Source organism: Sturnus vulgaris, chromosome 8 (assembly GCF_052056855.1).
Source record: "Sturnus vulgaris isolate bStuVul1 chromosome 8, bStuVul1.hap1, whole genome shotgun sequence".
In the NCBI taxonomy this organism is placed as follows: domain Eukaryota; kingdom Metazoa; phylum Chordata; class Aves; order Passeriformes; family Sturnidae; genus Sturnus; species Sturnus vulgaris.
Window position 1 is genome coordinate 2,131,750 of NC_142250.1, and position 14,243 is coordinate 2,145,992.

The window sequence follows — 14,243 nt, forward strand, 5'->3', positions numbered from 1 at the left end:
TTGAGCAAAACTTCAGCCCCATCACCCCTGGCTGCATCAGACTCAGCTACACCAGGGTCAGGCCAGGAGGAGCTACAGAATCTCATCAAATAAGAAAAATGTGGATGTGCTGGAGTGAGTCCAGAGGAGGCCACAAAGATGCTCTGAGGGCTGGAGCAACTCTGCTCTGGATCCAGGCTGTGTTCTGCCTGGAGAAGGAAAGGCTCTGGGGAGACCTTAGAGCCCCTTCCAGTGCCTAAAGGGCTCTGAGGGCTGGAGAGGGACTTGGGACAAGGGCCTGGAGTGATGGGACAAGGGCCTGGAGTGACGGGACAAGGGACAAGGGCTTCATACTGTAAAAGGGCAGGGATAGATGAAATATTGGAAAGAAATTCTTCCCTGTGAGGGTGGGGAGTCCTTGGCACAGGGTGCCCAGAGAAGCTGTGTCTGCCCCATCCCTGGCAGTGTCCAAGGCCATGCTGGAGGGGCTTGGAGCAGCCTGGGATAATGGAAGATGTCCCTGCCCATGGCAGGGGGTTGGAATGAGGTAAACTTAGAGGTCTCTTCCAACTCAAACCATTCTGAGATTTTAGGCTTCTATCTAGTAGTTCTATCATGTTCATCCATGACAAATCATTCCCCAGCAATGAGCCCTGAAGCTGAATTTTGCTTAGGGCCGGAATAAATGGTTCTGTGGGCTCCAAAATGCAAAAGGATGGCGAGCTCAACCTCCCGAGGCTGGGTGGAACCTGGGACAAACTCCCTGATGAACAAAGGGGAACCTGGACTTACCCTTGACAATCCTGTACCACACTCTCCCGTTCATGCCTTCGTCCGCATCGGTGGCTTTCACCTTCATGAGAAAAGCAGAGGAGTAGAGGTGAAGGGCAGAGAATTCCAGACTAAGACTTGTCCTCCTGCCCTGCCAAAGCTGCACACCCTTCTCCTCCACCTGAGCTGGGGTTGCTTACTAAATGCAAAGCAAAGTTAATTACCCTCCCCTCATCATTGGGCAGCAGGGAGAGGGGGCTCAGGAGCCCTTGGCTGCCAGCTCAGCTGCTGGAGCTGAGCCTCAGGAGCACACCACAAATCCCACCACGCTGTGCTGCAGGAGGTGCCTCCATCAATCCTACCCTGCATTCCAATGCTTGTCCCAGTGGTGATGCTGGTGATGATGGAGCCTTGCCGGGATGACTTGAGCTGGGCACACAGCCCATGGCACCCTGGAAAAGCCAGCCTAGAGCCCCCGTGAGCCCCTGAGCAGGGGTGGGAGCACCCCAAGGCTCTGCTGCACTGCACAGTGCCTGCATGGACCGAGTCCGCCCTGGGAAAACCAAGGCACGGCTCCCCTCTGGTGTCACCGAACAACACTGCAGTGCATTCCCTACGGCCCCAGCCAGCTGGGAAGCGGGACCTGGCGGTGACCAGCAGGGCCAGGGCTTCCAGTCCAGCTGGCACCGAGCCCCTGCGCTTCTCTCAGGGCAAAACCCCCTCCCCACAAAGCCCCCAAAGCTCGACCGCAGCGTGGCAGCTCACAAAGCACCGGGGCGAGGACGCAGGGAGTGCCCGAGGCTTTATTCTCTCCCTGCTTCCCTCTGCAAGGCATCTTCTGCCTCATCTTCTTCCTGTGACACTACCCAGCAGTTTTCTTTTTGCCTAGGAAGGTTTGCATCCAGATTTATGTTGGAAAGAGGAAAGGTTGCTGCAAAGGATGCACATGCAGAGGGAACTTTGACCCCCAGCCCCACACAGCACTCACAGGAGTCAGAGATGCTCCTCTGAAACGTGGTTTTGAGGCACCTTCAGCTGCTCTTGCTCCCTTCCACCAAGTCCCCCTGCATCAGCAGAAATCTTGGAAAATACTGACCTCTACCTGGATTTCTCATCCCTGTGCCCACCCACGTTGTTTTCCTCTGTCCCAGACCAGTTTATCTCTTATTTCATGTTCCACCAAGGACTTTCCTTTCACGGTGGGGTGTTCTCCCTCCCAAACCAGCTCTTTCACCTGCCCTGAGGCAGAGCTGAGCTGTGTCCCATCCCGTGGGATGGATGGGAGCAGCAGCAGGCAGGCGATGCCCAGGCAGAGCAGCTGCCTTGGCATGGCACAGGGAAAAGCTATCATGTCAGGAAAGGAAAAGCTTTCCATGTTTTCACAGGGAAAAGCCAGAGGAGAAAAAACAAAGGGATGAGAGGCAAATCTTTCCAGCTTTTCTTTGCCCCACTGTGCCCAGGACAGTGAATTTTAGGATGAGCCAACTGCACCTTGCAAACACCCTCCGGGCCATCCTCTTCCCAGCTCACCCCAGAGCCTGAAGCTCCGGCACACAAACCAGGTGATATGGGTCAGCCCAGGCATTTTTTAAAATTAAAAATCAGTGGTTTGCACTAAAGCAAGGCGTGCTCCTGCCAGCCTCCAGCCTGAGGAAAGCTTGGCTGCTGCTGGTTTGACCTGCTGAGGTCCAAAAGGAAAGGTGGTACTTGGACAGACTGTCCCAAATTCGGGAAAACAATGGCACTGGAGGGCAAGCAGTGGGAGAAAAGCTCTTTCTGCTCCAGCCCTTTTTATCCCTTTGCTACAGAGTGGGCTGCAGGCACAGCCAGCCTGTCACAGCCCCCTTTCAACTACTGGAAAGGTGTCAGAAAAGGATGAGGAGGGGCAATAAAAGAATGGGGAAAAAAGCAGATTTTCCGGGAAAAGGGGGAGCAGGCATGTGCAGGGCAGGTGCCACTCCTCCCACCACGGGGGGCTCAGCCCACGGCTGCACCACTGAGTCATCCTACAGGGACAAATCCTGAGGAAAGGCATCCCAGGGGCTTTGAACCCAGCGAGGGACACAGCTCCAGGGCACTGCAGCCCGGGAAGGGGCTCCGGGCCTCTTGGCTGTGCTGGCCCAGGCTGTCCCCAGCCCGGCTGTCCCCTCTGTCCCAGCCTCTCCTAAGGGAGGAGGGGGCTGGCAGCCGGCAGAGCGCGGTGGGAGAGGCGGCAAGGAGGGAGTGCGGGAGGCACAGCCCGGGCTCGGCAGGCTGCTGAGAGGTAGGGAGACCAAAACCCCCAAAACCCCCGCACTGCCGGCCCCTTCGGTCACCCCCAGGGTGGGACTGCTGCCCTCAGCCTGGGGAAAGGGCTGAAAACGGGTGGGGATGCAAATTTCGGGGTGGGGATGAGGTCAGGCGTCCCTCCTCCCTTCCCAGGAGCGTTGCTGTGTCTCTCCCGGTGATGGGAGAGGGGGAAAGCCCTGCGGATGCAGCTCTGGATGCAGCTGAACAGCGAGGGTGATGGGGAGCAGCATCACTCACGGATCTCTGCTCTGGGAACCCAATCATTGGGGTCAGGTGTTTGGGACTGCCCAGCATCGCCTCCTCCCGCAAGCCGGTGGGAAGATTTGGGAAAAGTTGGGGTGTTGCTAAGCAGGCTGGGGAGGGGAATGAGAGCTGCTTTTCATGGGAGCTGTGTCACAGGCAGTGCCTGAAAACAGCCTTTTCTTTGCAGGAGTTGGAGGAAAGGGAGGGAGAGCATGTGGAAAACCTGCCAAACTAGGCAGCTGGGCCAGGCCAGGGGAGCAGTGCCTGCTGCTGGGCACAACAACCCTCTCTGCTGCTCAGGCACGAGAATCATTCTTTTATTTCTTCCTTTCCACCTTTTCTCAGGGGCATTTTACCTTTTGCAATTTCTCTTCTTTCCCTCTGATGCTCATCTGCCCCGTGGCCAGTGCTGGAGCCCGAGTGCTCATGGAAATGTGTCATCTTTGGAGCTGATCAGGTTGGGGAGGATTTCCAGGACAGGAAAATCTCTTTTAACCCACCAGGGTGAAGAATATGGAGCCTGGGCGGGACAGTGAGGCTGGGAAGGGTCAGTGCTATGAAAGCTCTGCTGAGGTTGGATAGGAAGCAAGAGGAGGATAGGGAATGGCAGAAACAGCCTGGGAAAACATCGGCGTGGTCCCCGCTGATGGGTTTCTATGGAACACTGTCAAGTGAATTTAAAAGACAAACTCTGCAGCCATGAGCAAGAACGGCCTGAAGGAATTGTCCACGCCTCCTGGCTGGCTCTTAAGGAACAATGTGAGGTCACCACGCTGAGCACATGCAGTCAGTAAATGCCAGCACTTAGGTAGCCCTGGAAACCTCGATTGAGGCTGCCTTCGGTGTGGGACACACTGCAGCCCTGCCTGTGCCTGGCAGCACAGAGGAGCCTGTCCATGGAGCTGGGGGTCCTTGGGATTGCTGCTCTGCTCCCAAAGCTAAGGGAAGGAGTTAGTTAGGGATAAAAAAATATTAGGGTGAAGAGAGGTGAAAACATTGCTGTGGAGGGGGTGACAAGAGCCTCACACAGGGATTCACCCTCTCAAGTGCTGACCCGTTTGTTTTTGCATTCCCCATTTTCCAGGCTCTGCCCCATGGAAACAGCACCATCTCCCCAAAGACCCCCAAGCTCTGAGCAGGCTGATACACCCCTAGTGATTCAAACCACGTCACCGATGTCCTCCCTCCACTTTTTGGAATGTTTTATGGTGAATGTTTGGCTGCTGCCTTACACACACCTGGGTGTCACTTTGGGGTGCAAGAGCAGACCCAGAGACCCTGGCAGCCCCTGCAGCCCTGCCTTTCCCCTCTTAAGATCTTGGTTTTAAATTGGCACAATCCAAATCCAAGTCCACCAGGAGATTGCCCAGTTAGAGACCAGTTAGACAGCTCTCCACAGGAAAGTCAGCATAAAAAAACTTCACCAAAAGGGTTGGCACAAACAGGATTTCCCCAGCCCTCATCTCCTCATCTCCACCTGGAGAGATGCCAGCCCCTGGCACAGCCTCTCAGGCTGGGGGGTGAGCAAAAAAGTGGGTGCAAAACGCTCTTGGGAGGATCTGACCTGCTGGGGGAAGGAGAGGACAGTCTCCACCAGGTGTTAGGTCAGAGCTGTCACTGCTAACATTTCGGGAAGCTGGTTTGCATCATCTGTGACATGTCTGAGCCTGAAAGAAGGTCAGCAAAATGCCTGACATGAGGATTTTTGGCACAAGGTAGGGTGAGGGTGTTACTCTTCACCACTGCAAAATAATAAAATCATTGCTAGTACAATACCACAGCTTGATGGGGACTTACCAGGGCACAGGCTCAAAAAACTGTCTGATTTCTTCAAGAGAATAATCACAAAAGCCCCAAATGACAGCCAGTTCAACAAACCCACATTTCTGGGGAACAGAGGAGAACCAAACCTCAGCAGCTTGGGGGGAGGATTTCGAACTTTCTGTAGCATATGGATATTTATCTCTTTCCAGAAAATCTTCATGCAATGTGTGTGTGCTCCCTAAAAGTGTCCTCCCAGGGGCCATGGCACCACATGTAAATCGTGGTGGGCTTCTTTGCCAGGTGGTTTTGCACTTCGGTTTGGAGCGATAGTTTGTCACCTGGCAAAGCAGATGGACACCTCCTGTCCCCCTTGTGCCACTGAAAACATGGCTGGGAGAATCTTGGGCATTAAGGCACGACAAGAACCCACCAGTTTAACCAGAGGGTGTCTGTCTGTCCAGCTTCCACGTGGTAACCACCTGTGCCACTTGTCTGTATCACCTCGCACTGCAGGGAGGATGAGCACAGAGGACTCTGCCAACGCGACCTCTCCCACCCCGCCTCTCCCTGACCTTCTGGTTCCCACCACGGAGCTGGTCCCACCCAGTGCTGCACCGCCTCAGGTGACACACTGGCTGCCCATCATCATCGGGGTCATCTGCATCTTCCTGGTGCTGGCCACCCTCCTCACCTTTGTCACCCTCTTCAAGCCAGCGGCGCTGGGCTGGTCCCTCTCTGGTCCCCAGGAGTGCCTGCCCCACCACCCCGTGGATGCCAGCGAGCCCCAGCTGAGGCTCTGGAAGCGTCTGGGCTCCCTGAGGTGCTCCATCAGCAGCTTCAGGAGGAGCCAGCTGGCGCCTCAGAGCCCGCTCACCCCTCCCAGGCAGGACTGGGACATCATGGAATCCACCAAAATGTGATCTTGCCCTGCTACTCTTTCCCAAGCATCCCTCGGTATCCTGAGCAGGCAGAGACTCTTGGAGCAACTCATTTCCAGGCAGTGGCTCTGGAAATTTGCAGTGGCTCTGCAAAACCAGGAGATTTTGCAATGTCAGGTTCTCAGATGCTTTCCAGGTTACTGCTTTCTGTCAGGAAAGGTGGAGGCATCCAAACTACACCCACACACAGCTACCAGCCGGCAGTCCAAAAAAAAAATCCTGCTGCTTCATTTCTTTTGGAAAACATTGTGCAAGTTGTGCTCCACCTGAGCAAACAGCCTGGAAGAGAGCAGGAGCAACCTGGCTACCTGAGGAGAGGCAGCCCAGGGCAGACCTGCTCCATAGAAAGCAATCCTCATGGAAATTTCCCCCTGAGTTGGTGGAAGGAGCCTCCTGCCTCCATGTGCTGCCTGGTCCCTGTCGCCCCCTCCATGCAGTTGCTGTGGTCAATGCATTCCCATTCCTGCTCTCTGGACTGCCTGGTTTTGGGAGAAAGGGATGGGGAAACATTCAGAAACTCCTGCTGCCCTGGGGATGTGGGGATGCATTTGAAGGGAGAGACCTTCTGTACAAATGGTTCACACTGAAGGTGTAAATTAAATTAAAGCCGGGTGATGGCTCATTTCTGTTTCTCTCCCATCTTGTTCTGTGGAAAAACAACTTCCCCCAATTACTTCCTCTCTTTTGCCATGGACTTCCAAGGGCATCCCCCTCATTTGGGAAGCATGTTCTAAGAGAAGTCATTTTGACACCAGCCAGACTCGAACTCCCTCCACTCCCCCGATTTGCCAAACCGGCTCAATTTTAGGAGTGCTGTGCCTCCATCCTGGGGTGGCAGACTGATGTCTGATCCCAGAGACATCATCGGGAACACTGTGCCATGGCACAACAGGTGATGAGGAACCGCAGGATTTTTTGGGGACCGGCTGCCCAGAGCAGACACGCGGCTTTGTGGCAAAGGAGGCAAAAGGCTCCTTTTTTTCTCTGCCGGTGACTCATGCTGCCAGCTTTGTCGGGGACAAAGCTGCCCCTTTCCCTGTGCCGGCAGAGGTATTGAAGGCAGGAGGAGCCTTCCCAGGGCCCTCTGCAAAGAGCCTTTGGTGCCCGCTCCAGAAGAGCCCGGCCTCGGAAGGGATGCTGGAAGCCCGTGTGAATGCCCGCATTCATTCGGTGCTCACTGAGCCATTCAGCTCTGCCCACCGCTCCCTCAAAGAGCAACAAAAATGAAAGCCAAGCCCAAAAGCTTTTCTCCCTCTCCGAGCATCTCTTTGCGGGCGCTCCTCTCCCTCCCCATGGAGATCTGTGTTTGGGAGGAGGGAGAAAGCAGGGATGCAGCCAAAGTGGCCTCGCCAGCACAGGGCTTGGCTCTTCTCCTCTCACCCCCTGCAGAAATGGGGCGAGCTTCTTAATTTTCCCTTGTTCTTTGCTGCCTTCTCCCTGGCACTCGCAGCCTGCAGTGGCAGAGGAGGGGACGAGCAGGAACACATCTCCCCTGCCTCGGGGGAACCCTCCTGAAGGGGGGAGAAAAATCTCCGCCCTGAGCACCAGGAAATCGCTGGTGAGGGCACAGCGAGTGTGGGACCCCCGCTCCCAGCCCAGGGGAAGAGCCCACGTGCCTGCACGATGCTGCTGGCAGCCGGGATGTCCTCGGGGACGCTGACTTCGTAGCTGCTCTGCAGGAAGATGGGTCTGTTGTCATTGACATCCAGGACGGTCACGTAGACCGTGGCAGTCCCGGTGCGCCGGTTCCCGGTGGGGCCATTGTCTGCAGGGAGAGAAAAGTGAGGGAGGGAGGTTCAGACCCCTCCTCTCTGCTCAGGTGGTGCCCAGCTCGTGGCTGTTGAAATAACAGGATCGAGATTTCTAAGCTAAAACATTTCGTCTTTTTGCAGCTTCCAAATCCCACACTGAACCATGGGGTTTTAGGATTTTTTTTTTTCTCCTTCCTATATTTTGAATGAAAAAGGAAAAGCCAAACCACCCCCAAGCTTTGCCATGGAGCCCAGTGAGGCTAGAAATGCAACTGATCATTAGAGAGGATTTGCAATTCCATACACCAAGTGAAGGGACTGCTGGAGGCCAGGGATTTGAGAGGTGAAAACAGCCTGATGAGTTTTCCACAGCCACAGCTCAGCTCAGAGCCAAAGAGCAGCAGGACGGGCTCATAGGCAAGGACATGGCAGCACAGCTCTTGAATTTTCCAGGGAGAAAGAAACTGGGGATTGGGTTTTTTTTCAACATGCCTGTTTTGCAGGCTGAACCCACCCAGCTGGGAGAGCCTGTGGGATCTGGGAAAACACAGACATTGTGATCCCCATCAGAGAGGCACAGCAGACCCTTTGCCCCTTGGGATCCATCCCCGCTGCAGCCCCTGTGGCACCTGCAATGCCGTGCCCCCAACATTTCTGTCCAGGCCACTTATTCCTCCTTTCAAAAGGGACATCCAAGTCATCTGTGAACAGGCACATCATTATAAAGCTCTGGGGATGACAGCCAAGCTGAGTTTGGCACACGGACCCTCTGCCTGTGCCAGGTGGCTCAGGGTTAATCAGCAGCCACAGAGCCAAGGGCTGGCATGGCTTGAGGGGAACGATGCTGTGGTGTTGGCATTTTTGGGTAAAGGGCTGCCCTGGACAGTGTGGAGCCTCTCAGGAAGGCCTGGGTGAAAGGGAGAGCCCTGGGGCTGGGCAAACCTGAGAGGAGAATACACCCTCTGCCAAATTAATGGGGCACGTTAATTCACATGGGCTGTGAAAAGTTAACACACTCTGGTTTGCAGAGTGCCTTGGAGGTCGCTGCCCCTCTGACACGGCTGCAAGGGAGCTTGACACGTGCACGGCCACCACACGGGGCTGTGTGGCAGGAATTCCTGGGAAATCCTTACCGATGGCCTCCAGGATCAGTGTGTAGGATGCCACGGTCTCCCTGTCCAGGCTCACGACTGTCCTGACCACCCCATCCCTGAAGCCGACGCTGAATTTGCCATCCTGGTTCCCACCTGCAGCGAAGGACAAGCGGAATAGAAACTTGGAACGGGTTGGATTGGGAGGGACCTTAAAAATCATCTTATTCCAACACCTTGCCATGGGCAGGGACACCTACTAGACCAGGCTGCTCTAACCTGACCTTTAACACCCCCAGGGATGAAGCATCCTCTGCTTTCATGTTCCAATGCCTGGCTACACTTGCAGCGAAGAAATTTTTCCCAATCTCTAATCTGAACCTTCGCTGGTGCAATTTGAGGCCATTCCCTTGGATCCTGCAGCCTGGGCACGGGGTCAGCCCAGCTGTGCAAGGATGGGTTTTGTGTCTTGTCCCCTGGCAGAGCGCAGGGAAAATCCAGTGGCCGTGGGAAAAGCTGAATCATTTCCTGAGTGCCTCGGAAGCAAACCGTGGTGACTTTGTACCTGTGGGACAGCACACCCCGTCTCGGGGCCCTGACCTGAAGCAGCAGGCTGCTGTTCTGGGGAAAAATGCCTCTCTGGTGATACTTCTGTCTTCCACCCTCTTCCTGAGAGCTCGGTTTGCAAGTCAAACCGCGGCCAGGGGATTCCCCAGGCTCCTGCTGCAGGTGCAGCTGCGGAGCGAGCCGGGCTCTGCATCGCTGCCCACCCAACCCCACCTGCCCAAGGGGCTACAGGAACACCCCAACATCCCATTTACGGCTCCCAGGCCATGAAAGCCACCCCAGCCCTTGCTCCCTAGCAGCGTTCTGCCCTCCCCGGTGCTTTTCTAGGGTCAGCAGAGTGGTCAGCGTGGCCGGGAGCCAAGCGGGGCTGTTCAGCAGAGGGCGATGCCGGACAAGGTTTGGAGGGGCTGGGAAAGGCGGCGCTGCAAGAGCCGAACACCCTGGGGCAGCCTGAGCCTTCCTGCGACCAAAACTCCCGTTCTGAGTGGGGATCACACCTGTGATGAAGTAGCTGAGCTCGGCGTTCAGGCCGATGTCGGCGTCCGTGCAGTTGAGCCGGACCACCTTGAAATCCCGGGCCACGTCCTCGGGCAGGGACACGTTGTACACGGCGGGGAAGAAGGTGGGGTTCTCGTCGTTCACGTCCAGAACTGAAAAAGGGGAGCGGAGCTGAGTGTGCTGCACGTGCCAGGGCTCCCAAATCCCCTTCCTGCTGCTCTCAGCATCCCAGGGAATGCTCTGCCTGGCTCTCCCTGCCGTTTGTGCAGTGGGGATGCCTGCAGAGCAGCTGTGGGCTGTATTTGGTTGCCTCTGGTACCCACAGATCACCCTCCTCACAGCCAAAAAAACATTACATCACTGAAATTCAAGTCATTATTTTCACCAAACCTGTTTCCATCCCCATTCAAAGGAAAATCCGGGACTTAAATATAAGCTCAGTATTTCCCGGGGCATAGCAGAAGGTACAGGACCGGGAACTTCTTTTCCAAACTCAGGGTCAGTTTGTTTTCAGATGACGCTTATCCTTTTCCAGCACTAGCCTTGCACAAATCCAGTAAACAGCAAGGCATTAAATTAAAGACAGGCCACACAATCAGGCTCCAGCTCTGAACTGGGATTGCGTGGGCTCTCCAGGCACGCTGCTGATGGGAATCACATGCTGAAGCAAAAGAAAAACTAACACTGGGGATGGGAGAAAAAAAAAATAGAGAATTTGGGGAGAAACACCAATGCTTTCCCCCAGCTCTGCAATGTGATGGGAGTCCCATCCCTATCTCCTGTTGTACACAAAGCCAGACCTGATCCCGTTTCCAGGTCTCCTATAGAAACTGCGTTTCCTGCAGTGAGGTGTCCTTGTCCCCGTGGGTCTGGGCACACCCACCTTTGACAGTGAGGGTGCTGGTGGAGCTCTTGGCGGGCGTGCCAGCGTCGCTGGCCACCACCCTGAGGTAGTACTGGGGGATCCTCTCCCTGTCCAGCACGGCCGTGGAGCTCACCAGCCCGCTGGTGCTGTTGATGAGGAAATCCATGCGGGGCATCCCCACCTGCATGCGGTACCACACCTGCCCGTTGGGGCCCTCGTCCAGGTCGATGGCCACCACCTGGTGGGGAGAGCACCCTGATCACCTCCTGCCCCTGCTACAGAAACTCCCGGTGCCTTTGGGATGCAGGGATGAAATGGCCTTGGAGGATCGAAGATGCACAACCCCCTCTGAGCCCCTCCTACTCCATCCTGCTAGGGGATGGCAAAGGGAAGGGGATGGAGAGGATGGAGGAGGTGGAGGAGATGAGGAGAAGGGAGGGGATGTGTTGCCAGCCCGCTTTGCATGGCAGCCACAGCAGAGTGAGGAATGGCAGCAGTGGCACAGGCTCACCTGGAAAACAGAGGAGCCCGCGGGAAGGCCCTCGGCGATCTCGGCAACAAAGGGCAGGTTCTGGAAAGTGGGGTCGTTGTCGTTCAGGTCCAGCAGGTTGACAAAAACTGTGGCACTGCTGGTGGCTCTCAGGGGTGGCCTCCCACCTGTGGAGGCCAGGAATGGGGTCTCAAGGTTAATGCCTGAGCTGTTTCCACCCTTTTTCCCCTAAAAAGGAGCCCTCACCCCCTGTGCAGGCAGCAGGGCAGGATGGGGTGATGGCCCTGATCTGTCATGGATGATCTGCCACGGATGGACAATTAGAGAGAATCCTAGAATGGTTTGGGTTGGCAGGGACCTTACAGATAATTTAATTCCAACCCTCTGCCACGGGCAGAGACACCTTCCACTATCCCGGGTTGCTCCAAGCCCCATCCAACCTGGCCTGGGACACTTGCAGGGTTAGAGCAGACACAGCTTCTCTGGGCAGGCTGTTCTACCACCTCCCAACATCTAATCTCAATCTCAATCTCTCCTCTTTTGGTTTAAAACCATTCCCCAAATAATCCCCAAAGAATTACCTTTGTATATCTACCTTTTTTTTTTTCCCTAAGAAAACTTTCCCTGCTGCAATATTTCCAGAGAAAAACCCATCAGCTCTGTTTCCCTCACCTGCTCAAATTGATTTTCTGGGATGCCAATGGAGCAAGGCTGAGGGGAGGCAGAGTTCCTGCCTCTCAGAGCAGCTACACGAATGACTGAGAGGGGTTTCTAGTTTGTTTTTTTTTTTATCAGCAGCTTTCAAGCTACTCCCATTTTTTTTTCCACCTCAGAAACACTCCTGCTCAAAACAGGAGCCAAGGAAACAGAGGAGGCTTGGTCATAAAGGCAAAATGAGGCTGGGGGGGAGGTTGAGCTCCACAGGGAAAAGACCCAGGGTGGGGTGGGAGCTCACAGTCGGTGACAGACACCACGATCCTGCGCATGAGCTGGGCCTCCTGGGCGTTGGGATTCTCCCGGTCCAGCAGCACTCCCGACGTGCGGATCTTGCCCGTGGTGCTGTTGAGGCTGTAGAATTTGTTGGGAGGCCGGATGCTGTACACCACCGTGCCATTCTCCCCCAGGTCCGGGTCAACAGCCACCACCTGCCAAAGTGATGGGAACAGCACCAAAGTTACAGCAGAGAGCTGGGAATTCACTCCCGTGGAGATTTGGTGGTGTCGAGCTTGGCCTCCCTGCACCAGCAGCAGCAAGGAGTTCTTCCTCCACCCAGCTCTGTATTTTCACGACATTTCTTTTTTGCACAAAATTTGCGGGGATTTTGCACCCTCACGATCTCTGCTGTGGTGTTAAATCTCCCCAAAACTGGCACGACACAAGACACAAATGCACAGCAATCAAAGTGGATTTTCCTCATTTTGAATAAAACAAGGACCCCTTGGAAAAATAAAGTAAATGGGACAAAGAGGCACGCTGAGGAACTTGTGCTGCCACATCAGGAGTGCTGGGAATAATTCCTTGGTGGAGCTCCACACCAGATATTTTGTGCTTTATTGTTCTCTCTGTGACGTTTTTAATTACAGGGGACATTTACATTAAAAAACACCCCAATTTCATTGCCCTCATAACTTCCCCAGCTCCCGCTGCTTGTCCCGCAGCTGAATTTACATCGGATCAGTGACAAAATAATTATTTTCCCAGCAACTAATTGGGTTGTCAAAGGCAAGATGACTTCAAGCTGGCACTGAGCAGCAGGGCTGAAGGAGAGGAAAAACTGTGCTCTGGCTTGGGCAGCACTGCCAGACCCTTTTCCCCTTAAAAAACAATTTTTTTTTTTTTTTTTTTTTTTTTTAGCCTTCCTCCTTATATGATTTTGTGGATTCTCTTCACTTTTCCCTCATTTATTTTCCATTTTGTTCCCGTCATTTTTCTCTCGGCCTGATGGAGTAGAAGCCTCCCCCTCTCCTTCTCTTTTATTTCGCCAGAGGGACTTGAAAGACTGTAAATCAAAGTCTTTCAGAGAGGTCCTTGAAGGAGGTCGCAGGCGAGGCTAAGAAAAGGAGGATTTGGCCAAAATCCACACAATTTGGAGAGGGGGGGGGAAAAATTCCCAGCAGGGAGAAGAAACACAAGGGACAGTCAGCAGCGGGGAGAAGAAACTTTTAAATGGAATTCTGCAAGAGGGTGCTGGGCTGAAGGTGACACAGGTGACACCAGTTAGGAGGTGACACCAGTTAGGAGGTGACCCCCTGGTCCAGCCAACCCTTTGGCACAATCCTGCCTCACACCTACCGTGGTGACATCCGAGTTGGGAGGGGTCATTTCCACCAGGTTAATGAAGTATGGCTCGTCCTTCCAGGTGGGATAGTTGTCATTGATGTCCAGCAGAGTGATGTTCACCTGTGGGAGGGGCAAGGAAGCAAAGCTGCTGCAGGAGGTGCAGGTTCCTGAGGTGTGGAATATCCCCTGGATGTTCCCAACATATGATTGAGGCAGAGCCACCATCCCTCAGGGGTTTAAAAGATGTGGAGTTGTGGCATTTGGGGACATGAGTTAGTGCTGGGCTTGGCTTGGCTGGACCTGATCGTCTTAGAGACCTTTCCCAGCCTGAATAATTCAATGGTTTTGTGATTCTGTGTTCACACCCTGCAAAAAAAATCAACATCCTGCAATTCTGCAGCCTTGGCATAGCTGAACTGGGTTTTGTTCCTGGGTGTTTATCACAGTTCAGAACAGCCACAGGGCACAAGGTGAGTGTTCAAGCAGCTCCTTCACTGGAAGGGGGATGAAAATCAGTGGGGGGAGAGCATGAAGTGGGAATGTGGCAGGAAAAGAAGGAAAAAATTGAGTGGCTGGTAAAGAGCAGCAGGAAAAAAAGCAATAATAAATGAGAATTCAGGAGATTAGGGTAAACAGGGGGTGGGAGGTGTGAAGACAAGAGCAGGGGCGAGGATGCTGCCCCAAAGTGTCACCTTCATGTCTTCATTTTCAGCGTGA

General features: G+C 54.3%; 2 protein-coding genes across 6 annotated transcripts in view; one reads left to right on the plus strand and one right to left on the minus strand.

Moving 5' to 3' along the window:
* CDH23 (cadherin related 23) overlaps positions 1–14,243 on the minus strand; it is a 176,266-nt gene that overhangs the window by 38,510 nt on the left and 123,513 nt on the right. The window contains exons 21-28 of the mRNA XM_014883277.2: positions 13,539–13,646; positions 12,202–12,391; positions 11,268–11,413; positions 10,775–10,994; positions 9,891–10,043; positions 8,869–8,982; positions 7,601–7,749; positions 772–832 (exon numbers count right to left, since the gene is read on the minus strand). Of these exons, the coding sequence (XP_014738763.2) occupies positions 772–832; positions 7,601–7,749; positions 8,869–8,982; positions 9,891–10,043; positions 10,775–10,994; positions 11,268–11,413; positions 12,202–12,391; positions 13,539–13,646 (1,141 nt within the window). The remainder of the gene's footprint in view (positions 1–771; positions 833–7,600; positions 7,750–8,868; positions 8,983–9,890; positions 10,044–10,774; positions 10,995–11,267; positions 11,414–12,201; positions 12,392–13,538; positions 13,647–14,243) is intronic.
* C8H10orf105 (chromosome 8 C10orf105 homolog) lies at positions 2,771–6,606 on the plus strand. Of its 5 annotated transcripts, none has more exons than XM_088168714.1 (2): positions 2,771–3,013; positions 5,508–6,606. In XM_088168714.1, the coding sequence occupies exon 2, from the start codon at positions 5,565–5,567 to the stop codon at positions 5,964–5,966; it is 402 nt and encodes a 133-aa protein (XP_088024840.1). In that variant the 5' UTR covers positions 2,771–3,013; positions 5,508–5,564; the 3' UTR covers positions 5,967–6,606. The 5 variants fall into 5 exon arrangements, with proteins under 5 accessions (XP_088024840.1, XP_088024839.1, XP_088024837.1 ...); XM_088168713.1 differs by having other exon boundaries at positions 5,560–6,606; XM_088168711.1 differs by having other exon boundaries at positions 2,772–3,013; positions 3,470–6,606.

Bases quoted from the DNA above. Each gene is read 5' to 3' on its own strand.
- C8H10orf105 (XM_088168711.1), top strand. From the start codon at position 5,397: ATGGACACCTCCTGTCCCCCTTGTGCCACTGAAAACATGGCTGGGAGA.